At 43.4% G+C, this 24,565-nt stretch overlaps 1 protein-coding gene across 1 annotated transcript in view; it reads right to left on the reverse strand.

Annotated features, from left to right (window-relative positions):
- Positions 1-24,565, reverse strand: part of LOC102241535 (histone deacetylase 8) — a 262,791-nt gene that overhangs the window by 26,150 nt on the left and 212,076 nt on the right. The window contains exon 7 of the mRNA XM_005885473.2: positions 7,483-7,588. Coding sequence (XP_005885535.2) covers positions 7,483-7,588 — 106 coding nt within the window. The remainder of the gene's footprint in view (positions 1-7,482; positions 7,589-24,565) is intronic.

The raw sequence follows: 24,565 nt of genomic DNA on the forward strand, positions 1-24,565 counted from the left end.
TGCCCCCCCCCCCCCCCCGTGCACGAATTTCGTGCACCGGGCCCCTAGTCAAATATATGTTTCTGTAAAACTAACTCCCTTCCCCAACAGCTCCCCATTCCAGTTGGTAGCCAGGCTGGAAAACTCAGTCATCTGTACTTCTGTTCTCCTTGACCTACCTCCAAGTACTATTGATACTCTCTTCCTAACAGCTCTCAGCCATTCAGGAGGAATACGACAGGAGATGTCTACCACAACCGTTCTAGTTCAGAACCTTGGAATACCACCCTGATCCATCTAAATATCACTGCATTAAGTCATATCCAAATTCTAGAACCTAGAATGGCTCACACTTTCCTGTATTTGATATGGACTACTTGCCTGAAATTCAAGGGAAACTGCAATCTGTCCCTGATCCCCACCTATCTGAGTTTCCCTTGCTTATGAGCACTTCCTCAGGCCTATCTAAATCCTCTAGCCTCTGAAAGCAGTCTCTCTAAAGTCGTACTCCCCCATTTCTTCTACATAGTGTCAGCCATTATATCTTCATCTATACTCAGCTGTTTATCAGATGCATGGATATTTCCCATGCCACCAAGCACATGAGACATGCCAAAAATATTTGACTGATTTAGCTAGACTTTCAAGTGGAGACACAATAATACTTCTTAGAATTAACCTGGTTCAGAATCTCACTTTGGGAGACATTGCAGGGTGGGAAAGGTTTACTAAGGGGCAATTGAAAAAAGCAGACAGGAGATAATGAATAGACTTCACTGAGCAATACTGCTAAAGAGAGGAGGTGCATCAGGCCTGGATTCAAATTCTGAGGTCACCACTTACTTGTTATGTGACTATGGGAAAGTTATACTATGTCTTCAGATATGAGTTTCCTACCTCATAAGGTAATTGTGAGGATTAAATGAGATGATGTATGTAAAGAATCCAGCACATGGTGTTGTACAGTAGGCTTTGAATAATGGCAGTTCCCACCTCATGAATTTAGGTAGATATTTCAAGTCTTCATAAGTAACCTTCCAAAAGTTTTCATGGTTTGTTAAAAGCTACTAAGTTACTATATTAGGTAGCAGACTTTATTTTTATTTTAGAATTTATAAAATTTTCATCATGATATTTTTATTACTTATCTTTCTGCTTAACAACAATAATAGCAACCACAACAAACCTTTCCAATTATTATACACTTTGGTAAAGTAAGAGAGGAACCTGGACAATGGGGAAGCACAGGTTGGTGGTAGGCTGGAAAGAACCATACCAGGCTGGAGAGGAATAAAGAAAGGACAGGGGACAGCAATGAGAGACAAGAAATGGACATCACAGAGATCCTCACCTGAACTCATGTAAATTGGCTCAAGCTATCCTCCACAATACTACTCCAAAGTTCTTCCAAAAGCTCTGAAGCAAATGGCCAGTTTGTCTTGGAACCAACCCTGTCTTTCAACTTATCCTCAAGGCTTCTCAGGAAGCAAGAGAAAGTAAGGAAGTAAGCCTAGTTTCCATGGTTTCGGGTACCACCAGACAGGAGTACTACCTCAAGCTTGGTGTTCCAGGAGACCTTGGACATGCCCAGACCTGATGCCCCAATTGTTAGTCCCTAGAAGAATGTCAATCCCAGACTTCATTCTGCAGAGGAGGTGCTGGTTGCACCCGGCACAATGGTTCTCCAGAGAACATTACTGATAGATGCACGAAGAGTCTCATCTTGAGGCTGGGGGATTATAAATAGCAGATGGGCTGGTGATCACAGCACTTTTCAGGCAGCAGGAGTTGTGTGGGTTGGCTTCTTCCACCTTCTTTCCTTCTCTTTTATTTCTCTACTAGGAGCCCAGTGCACGAATTCTTGCACCTTGAAAGGAACTGTGGGCCGCGAGGCTGCGGTGGGCACAGGGGCAGGTCTCAGCCCATCCTCTGCACCCCCGCCCAGCCCCTCCCACAGCAGCCCCTGGTCCCCTGTCTGCCTGCAGCCCCGCTCCTACCTCCACTGCTCCCATGCACTGATGGTGCTGGCCTGGCTCACACCCAATGACAACGCAGAGCAATTGGGGCCAGCACCACCAGGGGGTGCGAGTGGGGCCGGTGCTGTCAGTGGGTGCAAGTAGTGGCTGCTGCCCCAATTGCCCCTCAGGAGCAGGGGGAGGTGAAGAAGCCTGAGGGGCAATCAGGGATGGCGGAAGCTGCTGCTTGCACCCACTGATAGTGCCAAGCGATTGGGACCGGCAATGGACACCGGCAGTGGGTGCGAGCGGCAGCTCTGATGCCGGCAGTGGGTGCGAGCAGGGTTGTAGCTGGCAGTGGGTGCGAGAGGTGGCTGCTGGCCCCGTTCACCCCTCAGGAGCAGAGGGAGGTGGAGAAGCCCTGAGGGGTGATCGGGGCTGGCAACCGTCACTCACACCCACTGATGGCGCCGGGCACCTGCAGCGGGTGTGAGCGGCAGCTCCAGCACCGGCAGAGGGTGCAAGCAGGGCTAGCACCAGCAGCAGGTGCAAGTGCCAGGCGGGACCTTAGCATGTGGGAGCAAAGAATTTTCAGTAACCACCAGAGGCTCGCCTTGATGACAGTGACCAGTGCCCAGCCTTGGTCTGGCAGCCCTGCTCACCTGCTCCACCATCCCACCGCGGCCAATGCCCACCATGTTCTGTGCTCCACCGCCTGCTGCTGATGCCCGCCATGTTCTGTGCGTGCCCCCTGGTAGTCAGCACACATCATAGCGACTGGTTGTTCGGTTGTTCTGCTGTCTATTTGCATATTAGCTTTTTATTATATAGGATTAAGCTAAAAATTGAGCTGGAAGGTTCAATTATAATATGGTGGGATGATGAGGGCATGGCAGGGCTGGGGGGTTAGGGAGGGCTCAAAGTCCTAGACTAGGGGCCAGGATTTCAAGTGTTACCCATGGCTATCTTCCTCCCATTTCCAGGAGACATCAGATTTCTGGTGCTATGTATCAGCCACATGGAAGGAGCCAGGTGTGCAGTGCATGGTGGGAAAGATTTATTAGGGGTGATTAGAAAAAGCAGATGGGGGATGATGAGAAGACTTGACAGGGCAACTGTAAAGACAGGAAGGGCATTGGAAAAGCCACACAGCCTGACTCCAAAGCTCTAATTCAGATAGTCTTTGGTTCCAATGTTCGTTCCATCACCTATTAGTACAGTGTGTGGCACATAGGAGGTGCTTAGTAATTACTTGCTGAATGAATGAATAATGGTGACCTTGACCAGCTCACTTATTCTCTCTGAGCCTCAGTTTCCTCATCTGTAAGATAAATAGTAGCTATTATTTTTATTATTTCGCCTGTGTTGTGTCTCCCCACACCTGTATTAGCTTGCTGGCCCACCTTCCCAACCCTGCACTGGAGAGGCTGCCATACTAAGTAAGCCTCCTTCATTAAGTGTCAGAAAGGGCAGATGTGCACAAGGCCTTCTCTTTTGTCTTGTGTCCTCCCCCTGCTCATCCTTACCTCCTGGCCCCATTTGTTTCCTTTTCTATCAAGGCAAACTTGGGGTACAGTCTGGGAACTCAGAGCAATTGTAGAAACCTTACAATTCCAACACATACACATGTACAACTCACCCAACCCTTCTCTGCCTCCACCTTCAGAAGGTTGGTCCTGGGCTGCAACATGAAGCTTTTTCCCCTCTAGGGATCTTTACTTGATTCAAATGTCATCAGCAACAGGGATTAGAAAACCTCTACCCCTGCATCCCCATGTAGAGCTACCCAGTAACTTGGGAAGCTAGCTGCCTCTGGAGATTGATCACGTCATCACTGTTCCAACTATGGAAGATGCCCTGTGAGCCAACCCCTCTGGAGTACGCTAACCAGAGTAAAGGCAAACAAGTGTGAGCACATGAAGGTGGTGCGAAGATGATTTTACAGTAGTGGTCATGAGCTAGGCTGAATGTTCCACTCTCTAACCAACACTTCCTGTGAGCAATGATATATATCCTTAAGATTCATTGGCACGAGAAGAGCAATTTGTGGGAGCAAAACATAGCTTTTCTCTGTATGAAGCTAAAAGCTTTGACTTTCTCTATGATTTTATTTTTGTCTTTTACCACTGTTGGATAGACTAATGGGCAGATAAGGTGAAGTCTAAATTTGCCAGTTCCTCCAGTCATCCTGTAGCATGTGGAATGCATCTCTATAAGATGAACCTCTTCAGATTTGATCTCCAATAGGTTAAAAATCACATCTTTTGTGCTTCTAAGGGATGTGGTGGGGAAGAGAAAAAACCCAATCTCAGGGGCTGAACAAATTCAACTAGACAAGCTCTCCCATGGAGTGGAGCTTCACCCATCCACTCCCTCATCACCACCCCACCTCCTCAAGTGAATCTGTGCCTGCGTCCCCCCCTTTGTTTTTAATGGGGAGAAAGGGAAGAGAAGAACAGTGAGAAATGTCCAGCCTTGCCAAGGCTTTTATATGCAAGAATAAATGACAGTCTTGTAGGCAGGTTCAGAAAAATCTTTCAGAATGCAGAAAATTCAGCAGCCTTTCCACATTGACCATTGTCATGGCAACACACTATCTGATGACAGCATGCGTCACAAGACTGGAGGGGCACGGTCTCAGAACAGCAGGTTAGCCTGGCCATTTTTAGCAACATTTGGACTTCTTTGTAGCCTAATTTCTTCCAGGTTTAGCTGAATTTCTTTTCAGTTCTGGACTTGCATGGCTAGAACACAAGACCCTGTCAGTATGCAAGGGATGGCTGAATGGAAAATGTGAAGATTCCTAGTATGTATAACCACTCTACTTGCTGTCTGCCCTCTCTGGATCCTCCCTGCCCACTCTCAGCCACTTAGTTTTTTTTCCTTCTCTTCATCAATTCTTTCCTATGCACAACAACTGTGACTCATCTACCAACTCGCACACTCTCATATTCTTATTTTTCCTCATTTTAATGAACAGTATCCTAGAATATTAGGGTTAGAAGGAACCTTAACAATAATCTAGTACAATCACCCTCCCCCAATGCAGAAGCCCTTCTACTATTTGATTGGCAAAAGATTGTCCAGTCTGTATCTTGTAAGTCTCCAGTGATAGAAACCACATCCTTTTCTGGGCAGACAGTTACACGTTGGACATCTCTAATTGTAAGAAAATTATTCATTCTAATGAGTGAAAATCTGCTTTTTAAAAAATAATATCTATCCATGGGTCCTAGCTCTGTGCTCTATGACCACATCAACTCTATCTACACCCTTTGCTCTGTGACAGCCTTTCAAGGATATGAAATAGAGACCTCATGCCCCTAGGTCTTCTTTTCTCCAAAATCCCAGCTCCTTTAATCAGACATCTTGGAGCCTGGAATCCAACTGACCTCCTGGAGCAAGCTCCTATTTGTCTAGGGCAGTGGTCGGCAAACTGCAGCTCACAAGCCACATGCGGCTCTTTGGCCCCTTGAGTGTGGCTCTTCCACAAAATACCGACTTCTACGCACGGGCCATGAAGTTTCAATCGCACTGTACGTGTGCACCCGCACGTGGTATTTTGTGGAAGAGCCACACTCAAGGGGCCAAAGAGCCGCATGTGGATCGCCAGCTGCAGTTTGCCGACCACTGGTCTAGGGTTTTTTAAAAGTGAGGCTTATAATATATCAGCATCTCTGGTACCAGCATCTGTGAGCCTCCTTGCCCTGGTGACTCACACTGAGCTCTGTGTTGAGTAAAATCCCTAACTCTCTTTCAGAGAAAATGATGCTAAACCTTGTCTTTCCAACTTGTATGTGTCCAGTTGCTTTTGAGAACCCATTTCCTGGTTCATACATTTTTTTCCCACTTTAATTTCATTGTGTTGCGATCAGAATATTGCTTTCACCTGTTAGGATTTTTAAAAAATATCTTGACTTCCCCATGTAACTTAATATGTCTTCTGTGATTTTCTTTTCTTTGTTTTTTTGTTTTGTTTTGTTTTTTTGTTTACCAACCCTCAAACTAGTTTTTTATCTAAAATATTTAAAAATGTATTCCTCTTTTGGGTTTCTTACCTTTTTCCTAGATTTCTTCCCTTTGAATTACCTTCCTTATGTTTTCTCTCACTTGTCATTTCCATTTCCTCAATAGCAAGATGTCACCACGCTCTGGAGATATGTTTTTTGGGTACATGTGCAGGAAAGCATGAGGGCATACAGATATCTGCACATACGTAAATGTTAGCAAGTAGCTGCAGAGGCTTGTTTAGTTTCTGTTTCTATTGCTTTGTATGTGCTCTACCAGGATTTAGAGCCTGGATGGGGGGGGGGGGAAATGGCAAGGTTTGTTAGGGTACAGTCCCAAAGGAAACAGGAAATGTGTCCTGGGTCTGAGAGGGGCAGGAGGAAACTAGGGTGGGAGCACTAGTGTTAATTAGGGCTGCAACATAGTGAGAAGGACTAGAAAAGGGCCCAGAATAGAAGGATTTTATCAGTAAAGGCCTGAGAGGCTGGACAAGGGAGGAAGATTTGGTTAGGAAGTGAAGACCTGTGGGGTCAGTAGCCATTGAAAGGCCAGAGGGAGGTGGCTTGAAACTACAGTGTCAGGGAAAGGCTAAGGGCTATCAGACATCTTAGAGAGACTATAAGCATTGCTGTGAGCATAACCTTATGAGTCTGATTTATGAGCTTAGATTTTTTTTTTAGCCAAAGGAGCCTGAGACATGGAGTCCCTGCGTATGCATTTGGCTGTTGTCACCGACTGGGCTCTATTAGAGGATAGGGCCTTAATATAGCCCTGGGAAAAGACCCTAAGACACAATGTGTCCCCTGGCACAGAGTTCTTCCATGCTGGATTCTATTCCAATAAGGGACACAAAGCAGGAGAACTGGTTCTATCTTGATCCTTATATGAATAAACACGGTGATTTCACTCTCTGGGATGGGCATTATGATACCCTAGTCTTCTCAATTCTGCTAATAATTAGAATCCAAAAAATATTCACGCACATGTACAAATTTAAACAGGAAAATGGGTGCCAAAACTACTTTAAATATGGCAAAGTGAGTTGAGTTGTGAAGCAACAGATGGGGTTGGGAGGAGCACACTAGTGGAAAGCTGAGGGCAACATCCCCAAACAGCTAGTGGACAGTGTGATCAAGAGGGCAATAACCTGATGACTGCCATTTCCCCTCTGTTCAGAGGCCAGAATAACTGTAAGCCAGCCTTAGGGAAGGGGAGGATAGGACAACAGCCTCATCTCTAGTGCTCTGGGAGAGACTGGGAACCTCCAGGGCACACTTTAGAACTTGTTTTCCACTGGAGGTGCCTAAACCTGAACCTTTGGTGCCCCTGAAGGTGACATTAGCTGGCCAAATGACAATCCTGACCAGAGTGGCCAGTGTAGAATTCCAACTACAACCTAGCAGGCCAAGAAGAGGTTTCCCTTTCCAATCAGTGAAATTATTAGCCACCAAAAGACAAATGGTACTTGGGGAAGCCCCACTGATGGGCCACCACAAGCTGGGTGGAAAGAAGAGGACAGGACTCAAGGGGTAGTGCTCACCTTTGATGTAGTTGAGGATTTGCTGGACTCGGTGGGGTTCATTGCGGTCTGGCCGGCAGCTTGGCGTGATTTCCAGCACATAATCAGGACCATATGCTGTGAAAAACTGTAAGGAAAAGGGAAAGGCAAAAAAACAAACTAAACCACAGAAAACCTGCAAACGAAACCACATACAAACAGTACAGTCAAAAGAAACCCAGCACTATTGACAAGGCAAGGGAAGCCCAGGTGGGCGGGGCAAGATAATGCAGCAGGAAGCCCAGTCCTGGTGGTGCCATTCCTTTTGTTTAAAGCAGCGGTTCTCAACCTGTGGGTCGCGAGCAATGAAAATACATCCTGCATATCAGATATTTACATTACGATTCATAACAGTAGCAAAATTACAGTTATGAAGTAGCAACGAAAGTAATTTTATGGTTGGGGGTCACCACAACAGGAGGAACTGTATTAAAGGGTTGCGGCATTAGGAAGGTTGAGAACCACTGGTACTAAAGGCTCTAGTAACAGTCCACTACTAAATTCTTTAGCTTGTTGTTCAAGGTTCTGTCTGCTCAGGTCTCAACTTTTCTCTCTAGCCTTAGCTCTTTCTGACTCCCCAGAGCTCCTCTCTAGCCACACTGGCCTGCTCTGAGCTCTCCCAAATCATACCACACTTTGTCCACTCTTAGGATCTTTGCCATTGATCTCTCCCAGGGCCTACAAAGATTCTTCCCCAATCCCTGCTGCCTGTAAAAAAACCTCCCCATCTTTCCAGGTGCAGCTCAAATGTCACCTTTTTCACAAAGCTGTCCTTCATTCTCCATCAGTCCCCAGAGCATTCTGTTAGTATCTCTCTTATGGTTCTTGTTCAACAAATAGACCAGGGGTCCTCAAACTTTTGAAACAGGGGGCCAGTTCACTGTCCCTCAGACCGTTGGAGGGCCGGACTATAGTTAAAAAAAAAAAACTATGAACAAATTCCTATGCACACTGCACATATCTTATTTTGAAGTAAAAAAACAAAACGGGAACAAATACAATATTTGTATTTGCATGTGGCCCACGGGCCGTAGTTTGAGGACCCCTGAAATAGACAGTGCTTGCCTGCACATTACATGCAGGTCACTGTGCCAGCTGCTGTGGGGGCTATGAAGATGGGCGAGACCTCCTCTGGGTTCCTCTAGCTGGCACAATTTGGATAGAGATTTTTAACCAGTGACCTGATTTCTCCACACTGGATTATCAGCCCCTTGAAGGCAGAGAGCACCTATGTCTTTTTCACCTCATTGGTTCTCACAGACCATGGCAGCTGCCTGTTAGTTCTGGCTGTCTTGAATTCCCTAACCCAGGAATGTCAAGCAAGCCTAGTTTCTCTACTTCAGTTTTTCTTCTCTGTAGTAGAGTTTATTTGTTATTAAATTCAGGGAATCAAAATAGAGGTTTTTGGATTCTATTTCTAGCTCACTAGATGACTCCTTTGACCTTTGGTAAGTCACAATATCTGATTCAGCTTCTCTATTAAGGCCCGCTTGGGGAAAACACTCAACGACAAAGGGAATCATTCAATTGGGGTAAGTATTTGAATGGGAAATATGCAAAGCTGCTATTTCTGTTTAGTTTTTAACAGAAATAGTATTTGTGCACACTCTCTGGAGAGAGAGCATATGGTCCTTAACATTATGTGCTTTCAATAGTGATATTGTTAGGCAGTAAGTAAGCCAGGGAAATTCAAATTCCACAGAAAAAAATGGTACAGAGGGCATAAAAAAGAGATCTTGATGTGTGTCATGAATTTGATGTCATTCAAAAAGTCTCTAAAAATAATCTAGAGTATTGCCATTGCCACCAAATTATCCTTGTTAAGAGTCTGGATGTACATCTGGCACTGTGGGAGAGGCTGCGAACAATCCCTAGGGATTCTAACAGTGTCTTTGTGGAATCCATGAGAGCAATTTGATGGGGAGATGGCTTTTGCATATTCATTACAGACAACTCTACACATTTAAATTAAAAGAAAATGTCCAAGACTTATAATGTGCCAATGCTTATAATTCCTTTTAGTGTTTTTGGTCTGACCAGAATGAAGAGAGGGACCTAGTTTCCTGCTCCTGGAGTTATTACTCTCTGATGCCTAAAGCCCTGAATTCTAGAGATAGAAGAGGCCTTGAATAGAGATCGTCTCTACCAAACCCATATATGAAACAGATAGGAGAGGTTACCTTGTGACACATCCTGAAACTACTCCCTCCCATTATGATCAAGGAAACTTGAGAGGTTTGGCCCTCTCTCCTTAGGCGGCCTCTCCTCCTCCAGAGGGTGTCAAGTAGTACACTCATTTCATGGGTATGGAAATATGGGTTTAGAGAGAGCAATAGCAGAAAGGCAGCTGCAATGAAGCAGCTGCTCTGGGAAACCCAAAGCCCTGGCATCAAGGTGCTTTGAAAATCAGAGGCAAGGGGCCTTGCTGAGGTATAGGAGGAGGGAACTGCTGCTTCTATCTAGGAAAGGAGCACTGCTGATCCTGTCTACAAGACATGTGGTGAGCTGTCTGGTTAGGGCTGAGTGTTTGGAATAACATGTCCTCATTGTGAGTATAGGTTACATGGTTGCCTGCACTCTCCTACTTTAGTCTCCTGTTTGACCAAGAGCCAAGTGTTACAAGATGGTCAGCTGGGACCAGAACTGCCATGTAACAGAACTGACCTTTCCTGGGATTGAACCTCTTGTCCTGGTTGCATTAGCACTTGGTTTTAACTAACCAGTAAATATCCCATTCTTTGCTGAAGTAGGCTGGCTTTAGGCAATAGCCAAGCCTGGCTTCTTAAATATCTCCCCACCTTTGACAATCAAATATCATTCCCAGGTTTGCTTATTTGCACTATTCTTAGGCTAGGGGACATGGATGATTTAAGAAAGTTCCCGTTTTGTGATCCTGTTCCACATGTCAGTTGGCTGGTCCCAGCCTTGGGAGGCTCTACTTGGGGCTGTAGTAAGCGATAAGTACTGGGGAGGCAAAGGTGGTGTCCTGTCCCCCTCCTGGCTTTCTCATGGCATTTTCCTGTTTCTGCATTATATTATGCTTTTATTTTTGCACTTGTTATAATTCTTTTCTACTGGATTATGAACTCTGCAAAGGCAGAACCTTCATCACAGTCTCTTTGCATAGCATGTAGAGTTGAACTCAAGTCATTAACATTTCTCTTTAAACTTTTATTTTAAAACTAGAGGCCTGGTGCGCGAATTCATGCAGAATTTGATATTTGAGCCCCAATGGGGGCTCATCAGGACAGGCTGGCAGGGGGGAGGGGCTGCGGGCGGTTGGCCGGCTGGCCCCACCCCCGATCAGGGTGCTGGGGGCTGATTGGGGTCTGGGCCAGCCAGGGGGAGGGGCTGATCGGTGCCTGGATCAGGCCAGTTGGCTGCTGCAGGGTGCATCATAGCCACTGGTCGTTCCGGCCGTTCTGGTCATTCTGCCATTCCAGTCGCTGGGCTTTTATATATATAGATCATGTTAAATTAAATTAATTCATAAAAGGTTTAACTGATTGTTGAGTTAATTCTGTGGAATAATGAAAAGAGCCAACTTACAGCATTAACAGCTTTTCTAGACTATTGAGGTAGAATGATGAAATGGAAAGAGTCCTGGTTTTAGAGTCCAGCCAGAGCTGTATTTTTGTACCCAGATTTAGGTGTGTGCCTCAGGAGAGTTGCTTAATCTCTGTTTTGTCATTGCTACCAGAGAGATGATAAGTGCTGATCTGGCTAGGCTGTTAGGAATCACAGATAATATACACTTAGTAGGATTTCAGTAATGTAAATTCCCTTCTCCTGGGGCAAGAAGCTCTTGCCTAACTGGTGCCTCACATATACTTTGGGGGATGTTGGGCCAAGCACTTGGAGCTATGATGAAGAAGAGTCTGTTCCTCCTGCCAGACAAAACCCAGTAGCCCCAGAGTCTTCCCCACTTGCTTAAACCATTAGCTTTGCTTAGGGCCTGTTGAGAAACTGGCTTCTTTAACAGTTTCCTGCCCTATGCTCCTGCCACTTGTTATTTACTGGAGAGGTGGAAAGGAAATCTGATCACATAAGGTAAAAGAGATGTTAGGGTGCAGAGATTTGGGTAGCACTAGAAATAGCTTGAGGCCCCACCCTGAAACTGCCCTCCAGCCCTTAAGAGGAAAGGGAATGGGCAAGCAGCAATCCCATTCCCGGACAGGTAGAGTAAGATGAAAGAGGTCAGTGGCCTTCCAGTGAAAACACTGGCTTTGATCTCAGTAAAGGAAGAAGGGAGTTGCTAGCCCTTCTCCATCTAATCCCCCCTTCCCTCAGCACTCCTTTTGCTTTCTGGGTTTCAGTTTATACATGATTGAGGGGAACATGGCAGTGGGAAGGGGGTAAATGGAAAGTATAAGGTGTGGCAGAGGGATGAGAGTTGAAGATAATGGCTACTTTAGGGTATTCAGTCCCTTCTTGACCCCAAAGTCAATGAATAAAGTAATGAAAATTGCTCAGTTCAGCCCAGTTCAACACACGTTTCTTGCTCACTCCTCTCCAGCTCTTGCTCACACAATGCTAACAGCATACACTTAGATATTTGGACAAAGATATTCAAGCCTTACGGTTGCTGTTATTGCTTCATAATCTTATTTGGTCATAGGAAACCAAACCACAAACCTGGATCAGCCAATCCTTTTATCCTCTCTTTAACATGTATTCAGTACCTACTATGTAACTGACTATGTTAGTCATCAGGGTACAAAATGGTAAGATATGTTTAGTAGGAAGGATTATTATAGAATAGTGTAATAAGAGGTATAATAATAATCATACTAAAGAAAAAAGTAAAAACAGTTAACATTTATTAAAGGCTTATTATGTGTCAGGCACCTAAAGTATCTCAGCACTTTTTTTTTTTTGGTTGTGAGGATTACATGACTTTATTTTTGGAATGCATTTGCAACATTGCCTAGAACAGAGTTTGTGCTGCTTTGGAATTGGTAACTCTCCTGTCCTAGTATGTAAGTTGTAGACACTTGGCACCACATACCTACACATACACAGAAGCTTGCTACTTGCAACTAAAAACTAGGATAAAACTTAAACCAGTGAGAACCCAGAAGACATCCACCTTCGTTTTCCTTTGATGGACTGACACACCCACTATAAAAAAGCATTGCCCAGTGAATATCAATTGCTAACCAATCAGATCACCCCGTTATCCTCAAGAGGAAGAAGTAAGTAGAATGGAGAGAATGCCTGAAGTGGTCCCTTCCATGTCCCAACTTATCAGGAGAGTATGATGGAGTGTACATTCTTAATTTTCACAACCAACTCTTATAGAAGTATTATAATTATTTTCATTTTAAGATGAGGATCTGAAGCACCAATCAGATAACTTGACAGAAGTAATACAGCTAGCATATATGGAGCTGAGTTTTGAACCCAGGTCATTATGGAGATCTACAGCAGCCTCTAAACTATCTCAGAGGAAGTGACTGTGTAGGTGTATGGTGGGTGGGAGGCAGGCATTCCCAAAAGAGCCTGGGCAAAGGCAGGGAGTGTAGAATAGAACAGCACATTTAAGGCACTGAAATTAATTTTGTATGGCTCAAAGGTAGAACATCAGAAGAATTAGGACATAAGGCTGGTGAGACAGGCATGAGTTTCACGGTACGTGCTGCCTGCTCCCCACACTAAGTAAGGCATCTGGCTTTATCCCACACTAGAAGGTCCACGAGGGCAGAACATTGTTTTGCTCTCTGCTGTATTGTCAGTTCTTAAAACAGTGGTTGCACCTAGTAGATGGTAAATAACTATTTGTGGGATAAGTGAATAGAGTTTGGGGGAGCTTGTAAATGAGGAAATGAACAGGTCATTTGTGCACTTTAGAGGACTCACTGGCTACATTGTGGAGAATGGAATGGAATTTGAGGTGAGGAATGAAAGTAAGGAGATCAGTGAGAAGGCTGGTCCAAGAGCCAATGAGTGGTAACAGGGCCTAAATTGCAATAGTTTTGGGAGGAATGAAGAGATTCAAAAACTTAAAAAATAGCATCAGTAGGACTAAACAATAAATTGGATGTGAGAAGTATGGAAGAAAAGAGAGTCAAGGATTTCTGACTGTTAGGAAGTGCATTAATGGGATGAGGAATACAGGCAGAGAACAGGGGTTTGTATTAGGGTATTTATGTGTGATGGGGGTTTAGTGGGAGCATGGTGAGGGTCAGGATCTTGATGGTAGAGTGGTCTGGGATTTAGGAGAGAGGTTGGGCCAGAGATACAAGATATGTATTAAAGATTTGGGAGTTATCGATGACATAAAGGAATTGGATGAGAATTGCCAAGGAATTGTCCCTTAGCTGGCAGGGAAGGCTTACTACAGATAAGAAGAGAGGCAAGGAGAGAAACATGGGAAACAGCCAACACTCCAGAGGTAGGCAGACAGAGTAGAAACAGTTTTGGTGACATTTTGAGATATTGTACAGAGATTAAATAAGAGGATGGCAGTTTTCTGATTTGTCTATGGGAAGGAAACCTTTGCTATAGCAAAGTCAGTGGAAGGTGTGGACAAGGGCTGACTGGAGTGGGCTGAAGAGTCTGATGGGAGGGGGCAAAGATGAGAATGATGATAAGTATACACTCTTTTTTTAGGAGTTTGATACAGGGATGGGACTGGGGTAGGGTGGGCATTTTAAGATGAGAAGGTCTTAAGTATATTACAAGCTGAGGAGAAGAGCCCATGGGTTTGAAACGACAGTAGTACATCCCAGTCACCATGTCTAGCAGGCAGCTGGAGATGGAATGACAGTGTGTAGAAGTGAGGTAAAGGTCAAGGATTAAGATAGTAGGGGGATAAAAAGATCCAGTGGGGGGAAAAAGCAACCAGAAAAGAAGAGAATAGTAAAGTGAAATCTGATGGAGCTGTAGGGATGAGATTCAGCCTGAGGAAGATGCTTAAAGGAATACATTTGACATGCTAGCAATATGCTCCTGTGCCTAAACCAGCATCCCTTTCTCCTAGTCAGTAGGGGATACAATGACACCACTTCTTTGCCAGCTCCCTTTTTCTAATACTCCAAATAACTATCAATTTTAAAATATATATACTGAGTGGCCAGATTATTATGACCACCTGACGTTTGTAGGCAAATTAGCTATAATTTCGCGCTGAAGTTGCTAGAGGGCCAGACCATTATAAATAGGGAAGCAGGTTGTTTACCACGACAGTAGAAGTGATTTTTTTCTGAAGATATGGGTAAACAATCCTACAACAATGACGTCCTGAAACAGATAATACAATTTTGTCTGCCTGAGGAAGTAGTAGATGTGGATTCCTACAAGTAGAAATTTAGCAGAGAAGATACAAACTAAGCTCCAGCCCAACTTGTGTGGCTCAGTGGTTGAGCGTTGACCTATGAACCAGGAGGTCACGGTTCGATTCCTGGTCAGGGCACATGTCCGGGTTGCAAGCTTGATCCCCAGTGTGGGGTGTGCAGGGGGCAGCCAATCAATGATTCTTTCTCATCATTGATGTTTCTACTTCTGTCTTCCTCTCCCTTCCTCTCTGAAATCAATTAAAAATATATTTAAAAAACAAAACAAAACAAAAACCTAAGTTCCATTCATTCCACTTCTAGCTCTGTGGCCTAGAAGGAATTACTTAACATTTGTAAAGTCTCAGTTTTATCTGCTGTGTAATAAAGGTAATAGGTAAACGTAAATGACGTTGTTGTGAGAGTTAAAGGAGATGATGCACGTGAAGTGATTGGCCCAGCACCCGGCACATAGTAAATGCTCAATCAGTTATATTAGTGATTGATTTTCCACCCTTTTCATCTCATGGCACCCATTAAATTCTGGGGGACACCAACAAATTTATTTTTATGCCGATCTTACAAAGATAGCTATAATTTCTATTTGTTCACACTGGATGGCTATTGTTGGGTTAGCAGATCAATATACTTTGATTTTAGACTGAGTAGCTTGGGGAGTAACTTGCACACGAATCACCAAGGAGCTGGGGTGCTGCCAGTCCGCCTTGCAGCGTAAGAACAGACTGTATTTACCTTCACCGTCTTTTATTGTCCTCCTCACTAGCAAGAGGCCTGTGAGAAAAAGCTCCGTTCCAGCACATCTGCGTGTCTAATAACATAGCAAAATGCATTATTCATTGGAAGCAGCAAGACGGGGCTATAATCCTGTCTAGAAGTCACAGTATCCAGCAGATTTTCCCACCTCTTTCTGTAAACCATTCCTTTTAAAGTATACGTTTCAAACCAAGTGTGTTTATAGAGCTGGCATCTCCCTGGCTTGCGTTGCAAAGTTTCCTTTCCTTATTAAGGGTGGGAGCTCTCTAATGAAGGTGTTTGTCACCCGAAGTGGGGTTTGTTTACTATGTTAGGGCTCTGCCCGGGGCTTCTCTATTCAGGTCTCCTTCCTCCCGTCTAGCGGCTGACGTCCGAGGCTGCTGCTCCCCTCAGTTCCCTCCTTCTTCTGTTTCCCCCAAAGCATTTCACTTTATTTTTCTTATATTATAACTACTGCCTTCATCCATGTTGATACTCAGAGCCATTACTCGCTAGAGGCACATGCCCCCTCTTAAAAACGACCTTCTAGGACAGTGATGGCGAACCTGTGACACGCGTGTCAGAGGTGACACGCGAACTCATTTTTTTTGGTTGATTTTTCTTTGTTAAATGGCATTTAAATATATAAAATAAATATCAAAAATATAAGTCTTTGTTTTACTATGGTTGCAAATATCAAAAAATTTCTATATGTGACACGGCACCAGAGTTAAGTTAGGGTTTTTCAAAATGCTGACATGCCGAGCTCAAAAGGTTCGCCATCACTGAGCTAGGGTAAGCTGTCAATTTTTTATTATTAATTCAAAGTTTACTTATTCCTAAAAATTAGGCTTATTCTATTGGGCTAAGCCCAAGGTCAGTGCCCATCTCCCTTACAGACCCCTGAGGCTTTGCTTTGCCTTCAGCTGTGGAGGTTGTGATGGTGACTATGATGTGGGCCTTGACCAGGAAGAGCATTTCTTGTCCAGAATCACCCTGGGAATGGAACTCATTACAACTAGAATAACATAGCACTAGTGCTTTGAACCTTAACGTGCTTTTGTACGATGCTTCTCAACATTTCCTATATCACCAATTACTCCATCAAAGAACTTGGGCCTAACCACGATGAAAACAAAAAAGCCCTCTTTTCCCCAGAAAAAACTGAATTTACAGGAAATTCAGTTACTATACATGTAATTTTATAGTACATTTTAAGGACATAAAATTGTGATAGTATTATTGGGAATTAATTTTATTACCATGGCTTTAAAACACAAACAAAAATAATAACCCCACTGGTTGTTGGACTAAATTGTAAGGAAGTGGCACACCAAAGGTGATCGCTTGTATGCAAGGGAATGGGGATTAGGAGTATCCAGAGGATGAGTGAGAGGTCTGGGAGATATGGGCGACTGCAGATGATATTACATGTGCAGGTGGACATGATAACAACCTGGCGTCCCATCTAGACTATATCTGTATCCCATCTGTGCTCCTCATCTTGAACAGAGTTGAGACTTAAAAACTGCTTCATGGTGAGGGCATATACCAGTGCCAAGAACTGTTTGAATGAATGAGTGAATGAATAGGGCATAGAAATAGTTTTATTATTTAGATGTTTTAATGGTATTTTAACTATTGGTATAGAAAAAGTTTATTAAGCAAAATAATCAGGTAAACCTAAGAAATGTTAGCTTATTTGAGCATCAATTATATTTAAGCAAAGAATATGCCCAATATTAAATAGTCTTATTTCAGTAGGTAAAGTACTCTGAGGCTTCATGAACAAAGATATATACCCCTTCAGTGTATTATGTATTCAGTAAGGTTCCTATATTGGCCAATCCACAGTCATTTGTGTGTGTATTGTGTGTGTGCATGTGCACATGCACACATGCACATGTTCTATTAGGAGCTGAGCATTATTCTAGGCCCTGGGGAAAGCTGAGTACAAAAAGAGAATAAGGTCTGGTGACTGCTCTCAAGGAGTTTGAAAATCTAAATATAGAGAGAAAGATATAATTACAGGAATGGCAGAGGAATAAAGCCAAACTTAACTGTGTGGTATTGGCTACAGTACAATAAAATGTCTTCACATGTGTGGGGCACTAGACAAGTGAGGTGATTTGTCTAAGATCATAGCAGTAAAATAACAGATATGAACTTTAACCCATGGCTTTTGACTTTCAACCCAGTGGGCTTTCTATAACACCATAAAGCAATAAGCCTAGTGATTAAAGAGTGAGATTTCTGGAATCATAGAGAATGAGCCCTAAATATTTACTCCACCATTTTCTAGCTGTGTGACATTAGGCAAGTTCTTTAACTGTTCCGTGCCTTGGTTTACTTGTTAGTAAAATAGGGACAGTAATAGAATGTACCTTATAGAGCTGTTGTGACAATAAGCGAGTTAATTCATGAAAAGAACTTAAGAGCAGTGCCTGGTGCATAACAAAGGTTCAACAAATGTTATTATTAAATGCCAGAAACAGGAGTTTTGCATGCAATGGACAGTAAACTAGATATCTTTACAAATGCCCATTCAGACTGAATGAGGGTGAATTCCAAAGAGCTTCCTTTGTATCCAAAAACCTTAAAGGCACAGAGATCAAGAAGAGAAGGATCCAAATGAAAGAGACTAAGAAAAATGGAAGAGAGGAGGAGGGAATGAGAAATTAGAAGTTGTGGGAAAGAGAGACAGGGGGACAGAGGCGATAGAAAGGAGAGGAAACAAAAATGGGGGGGGGGCAGTAAATTGATGAGGAAAGGAAGGAGGTACAGAGGAGGTAGCAGAAGAGACAAGGGTAGGGTAGCCAAATTTCACTAGGGTCTCCTTGCAGGCCAAGGTTTTCCTTCAGGGCATGGTTTAAGGGTTTTGGGGGAAGGGCCCTTGCCAAGACTAATACCTTCTCCACATCACAGCTGATCCTCACATTTCTACTATTAGAGAGGATTCCTCCATGATAAATATATGTGCAGGGCCAATTCTGCTTATACTATATATCTCTGCTCATCAAATTAATATTTTGGAAACAAGCTTTTTACATCATTTTTTTTTCTTAAGCCAAGGGTGAGGATGGAAGAAGGGAGAGTTTAGGGATATTGCTTCCCCTGTATTGCTGCTGGCAAGTACTAAGATGACCTTGAAAATGGATTCTACTGGAGGATTAGTAAGTGCTGCCTTGGCTTAATCTTATACCAGTCTAAGAAACTGCTCTCTCTCTTTACCCTGATCATTAAACTTAACATCTCACTTTTCTTCACCACCTAGACCTTTTCATTTCTCAAACACTTCAACCTACTGCTGTTTGGCTTCTTTCTCATACTTCCATTGAACTGTTTTCCAGAGGAAGGATGGCAAACAGTTTTAAACTTGTTGTCAACTCTGATTTATTGGTAGTAGCTGCTTGGAGTATCTGTTGACAAGGATTCTGAGGCTTGTCTAGGTTAAGCAAGAATGTGCCATGATCAGTTTGTCATGTAATCCATGGGAGTACATTGTGGCGGGGTGGGACCTAGGGAGGAATGTAGTCCTAAGTGTTATTCCTGCATTAGGAAACCAAGAGTGACCTCCTAATTGCCCAACCTAATGCCCTCTTTTCAGTTATTACTCATCCCATTTGAGCTGTCGCCAGCACATGCCATCAACTGCCCCCTAATTTTGGGCACTATCTTCTTTCTCATAACCACTTCTCTTCATGTTCCTTCTCAGTTTCCTTCCCAGGACCCTCTTCCTTCATCTACCTCTTAAAGTGGGTGCCTCAGGTTGTACTCTCAGCTTCTCTCTCTCTCTCTCTCTCTCTCTCTCCCTCTCTCTCTCCTCTCTCTCTCTCTGAAATAGTTCATACTTTGCTGTTGTTTTAATCACTTCTATTCAGAGATCCCACATCTCTGGGTCTAGTGTTTATCACCAGCTTCTGACTTGTTTATATAAAAAATATTTTTATTGATTTCAGAGAGGAAGGGAGAGGGAGAGATAGAAATGTCAATGATGAGAGAGAACAATTGATTGGCTGCTTTTTGCACACCCACTACTGGGTATCGAGCCCACAACCTGGGCATGTGCCCTGACTGGGAATCAAACCATGACCTCCTGGTTCATAGGTCAATGCTCAACCACTGAGCAACACCAGCCGGACATGACTTGCATTTTTTATTGTCTGCTGGATATTTTGTATGTGGAAAACTTGAGTTCTTGGCACTTGATGTTTATTGTAGACCTAATTCAGTATAATTCTTTTCAAAAAGAATGTTCATCTTCTCTTTTTGTTCACTCAGCACCATAAATGAGTCCCATCATACAGTAAGCTCCTCAGCAAAGATTTGAACTTATGACTGAATGGGTAAGTGGATTGCGTGCTTTCAAAATAACGGAAATGATACAGGATTAGGGGATCTCTGACTGCGAGATTTTCTTATTGCTTGAGGAGCAATAATTTTTTTCCTTGCCATTTGTCAGATGAAGAAAAATATTGATAGATCAAAGATGGCAGTGGATTAGGTGGAAGCTACACTCACCTCCTCCCAGGACCAAACTGGAATTACATTAAAGTATAGAAAAATCATCCTGAATAACTGACTGACGAGTAGCTGGAGAGAAGCCTTATAAGCAAGGACTTATAGAGGAGGCCACATCAAGACTAGTAGGAAGTGCGGAGGTGCGAGCGGGCTGGCTGGGCTCCCACAGGTAGCAGCTGAAGTTTCAGAGATATATCTCAGCTGTGTGGGATTCCCCCTGAGAAATCTGGGGTCTAAACCCCAAGCTGGGCTCACCAGCCCAGAGCATCAGAACTGAGAAAGGTGCCCACATGACATCTGGCTGTGAAAAGCGGTGGGGTTTCTATATGCCAGGGGGAGATGGTTAGAAATGCAGGAACCCTCTTAAAGGACCAACACAAAATTTTGTTTGTAGCCACTCATCCTGGGCTCTGGCAGAGGGAGGGCAGAGTGTACTAAAGTTATGTGAAGAGAGTCTAGGGTAGGTAGCTCTTGGGAGAGAGCTGGGAGGTTGGCCACCAGGATCCCTGTGCTGAGTCATTCCCCCATACTCCAGAAGCCATCATTCTCAAGCAAAGCATTCCTTCATGTAACATCAGCCTGGTGGGGGCAGGGTGGGGGGTGGGAAGCAATAGCTTCACCCATTGGAATCCCTCTTGTCTCACACTGTGGAGCATAAGCCCAGCTGAGGAGTACAGCCTGAGGCACTTTAAGTTACTGAATCTAACAGACAGCCCGCAGGCAGAGGTGGATCTCTGGTACATTGAGACTTCTGCTTTTGCTGACCTGTCTCTGGGCCTGGTGCTAGTAAAAGCAGACCTTGTTGCACAACTTAGTTCTTTTCACACACACGCATGTCCAGAAGAGGGAGTGACAAGCTGTGGATCAATTTGTGAACAGCTCTATCAAATTGATTGTGAATAGCTCCAATCAATTTGCATAGAGCCAGTCACAGACATCATCTGACGTTGGCCTGCACCATAGTTCCTTTGAAGAGATCCAAAAGCAATAGACCCAGTGGCCAGTTCTAGACAATGACAGAGCAGGATCCAAAAAGCTTTATAAACAGCACATTCACAGGGAGATCTCATCAGGCATCAAACTCTGCTGAGGCGAATTCTGTTTTGTATGATCATTACCTGCACAGCAGCTTGCATACTGTGTAGGGGTTGAGCCACATTGTCAGCCAGCCTGAGGGAAGAGCCCATGCACGAATGGGCCAATAGCAATCAAGACTCAATTACAACAGAAGGGCCTACATAACATGCATAAGGAGTATTTTTAGAACACCCAGCTCAGGCAATCAGGGAGAGTGAGCCACTGGGTCCTTCCTGCAGGTCACATACTACATAAGGCCACCTTACCAAGACTTAGAGTCATAGCAGATCTACCTAATACATAGGAACAAACACAAAGAGGCAGCCAAAATGGGGAGACAAAGACACAGGCCCCAAATGAAGGAACAAGAGAATTATCCAGAAGAAGAGCTAAATGAAATGGAGATAGCAATTTATCAGATATAGAGTTCAGAATAATGATTATAAGGATGCTCAACAGCATAAAAAAGGACATAGAAAGCATAAAAAAGGAAGAGTCACAAATGAAGAATGCCAGCCCTAGCCGGTTTGGTTCAGTGGGTAGAGCATTGGCCTGTGGACCAAAGGGTCCTGGATTTCATTCTGGTCAAGAGCACATACCTTGGTTGCAGACTCCCCCTTAACCCTGGGTCCTGGTCAGGGCTCGTACAGGAGGCAACCAATTGATGTGTTTCTCTCACACTGATGTTTCTCTTTGTCTTTCCCTCTCTCTTCTACTCACCCTAAAAATCAATGGAAAAATATCCTCAGGTGAGGATTAAAAGAAAATGCCATGTGTGAAACAAAGAATATCCTAGAAGGAATAAACAGTAGGTGTGATGAATCAAATCAGTGATTTGGAAGATAAGGTAGACTAAAACACCCAATCAGAGCAGCTGAGAGAAAAAAGAATTTTAAGAAATGAGGACAATTGACCTTTGGGACAATGTGAAGTATAACAACATCCATGTCATGGAGATACCAGAAGAAGAAAAGAGGGAGCAAGGGATCAAGAACCAATTTGAAGAAATAATGACTGAAAACTTCCCTAATTTGGTGAAGAAAAAAGACATACAAGGCAAGGAAGTGCAGAGAGTCCCAAACAAGGTGAACTCAAAGAGGCCCACAACAAGACACATCATAATTAAAATGGCAAAAGTTAAAGACAAAGAGGGAATCTTAAAAGCCACAAGAGAAAGGCAGTTAGTTACCTACAAGGGAGCTCCCATAAGACTGTCAGCTGATTTCTCAACAGAAACACTTCAGGCCAGAGGGGAGTGGCATGAAATATTCAAAGGGATGAAAAGCAAGGACATACAACCAAGGCTACTTTACTCATCAAGGCTATCATTTAAAATTGAAGGAGAAATAAAGAGCTTCCAAGATAAGAAAAAGCTAAAGGAGTTTGTTACCAAATCAGTGTTACAAAAAATGTTAAAGGGTTTGCCAAAAGAAGAAGAGGAGGAGGAGGAGAAAGAAGAAGAAGAAGGAGAAGAAGAAGAAGAAGAAGAAGAAGAAGAAGAAGAAGAAGAAGAAGAAGAAGAAGAAGAAGAAGAAGAAGAAGAAGAAGAAGAAGAAGAAGAAGAAGAAGAAGAAGAAGAAGAAGGAGGAGGAGGAGGAGGAGGAGGAGGAGGAGGAGAACAACAACAACAACAACACAGAAACATAGTTAAAAATAAAATGGCAATAAATACACACCTATCAATAATAACTTTAAATGTAAATGCCTTAAATGTTCCAAAGACATAAGGTAGCTGAATGGATAAGAAAACAAGACCCATGTATACGCTGTTTTCAAAAGACCTACCTCAGAACAAAAGATACACATAGTCTAAAAATAAAGGGATGGAAACAGATATTTCATGCAAATGGAAAGAAAAAAGTTAAGGTAGCAATTCATATATCTGACAAAATAGACTTTAAAACATAGGCTACTGTAAGAGACAAAGAAGGACATTACATAATGATAAAGGGTGCAATCCAGCAAGAGCACATAACCCTTGTTAACATTTATGCACCCAACACAGGAGCACCTAAATATGTAATGCAAATCTTGATGGACCAAAAGGGAGATATTAATAGCAATACGGATATAGCAGAGAATTTTAACATCCAACTGACATCAATGGATAAAATCTCCAGACAAAATCAACAAGGAGACAGCAACCTTAAATGACACACTAGATCAACTGATATCTGCAGATAATTTTACCCCAAAGCTGCAGAATATACATTCTTTTCAAGTGCCCACGGAATGTTTTCTAGGATAGACCACATGTTAAGACAGAAAACATGTATCAATACATTTAAGAAGACTGAAATCATATCAAGCATTTTCTCTGAACATAATGTTATGAAATAGAAATCAATCACAAGAAGAAAACTGAAAAACACAAAAAGACATGGAGACTACATAACATGTTACTAAACAATGAATGGGTTAACAATAAGATCAAGGAAGAAATCAAAAGATACCTTGAGACAAATGAAAATGAGAACAAAACAAAACATAATCTCAGGGAAAGCAGCCTTCAGAGGGAACTTCATAGCATTGCAGGCCTATCTAACAAAAAACCCCCACAAAAACACAAACAAAACAAAACAAAACAAAAAACAAGACCAAGAAAAAGCTCAAATAAACAATGTAATTTTACACTTAAAGTAACTTGAGGGGGGATCCAAGATGGCTGCTGATGGGACGGCAGGCTGCAAGATAATTTGTGAGTGAGACAACGAAAGGAGAATGCATGGACATGCAGGGAGTGTCTGTATTTGTGAATGAGGGACAGCTATATTCCACAGGACTGTTAGGGACTGGCAGACCAGGCTCCCCTGGCTGGGCAGCCTCTACTACTGATGAAATATCTCCTGGAGCAGCAGGCTCTGCCGTAGAGATTGCACCATCTTGAAGGGGAGACTGGCTGTGATTGGAAGCACAGCCTTACCTTCAACCGGGGAGACCTCAGATACCTCCTGGTACCCTACAACCACAACGCCCAGGGACTGGCTGCCTCAGCTGAAAACCCATGAACACTGAGACTCCAGCCTCCCCGACTGTCGGTGCCTTAAAAGTCTGTCCAGGGGGAAACAAAGTGGCGCCGAAAACATGGACGGGCCCTGTGCCTTCTCACAGAGCAGATAGAAGGAACAGCTGAATTGAACAACACCCACCAAGAATTGGCAAATTAAACACAGCTGGTGAGGCAATCCATGGATGGAAACGTCAGAGATCACCTAGAGAAAGTCAACGCAGGAGAGAGAGAGCTATATAACCAGACACACTGAGAGGAGCGATCGTAGGAAGAAAAAGAATCAGCCCGCATACAAAAGAATTGGAAGAATCATCGGAAAAGGAAGTAAATGAAATGGAGGCAAGCAATATGTCAGAGAAGAATTCAGAGCAATGGTCATAAGGATTCTGAAAAGGATGGAAGACAAATTCAATAATATGTGTAAGAACCA

Source organism: Myotis brandtii, unplaced genomic scaffold, assembly GCF_000412655.1.
Source record: "Myotis brandtii unplaced genomic scaffold, ASM41265v1 scaffold903, whole genome shotgun sequence".
Taxonomy (NCBI): Eukaryota; Metazoa; Chordata; class Mammalia; order Chiroptera; family Vespertilionidae; genus Myotis; species Myotis brandtii.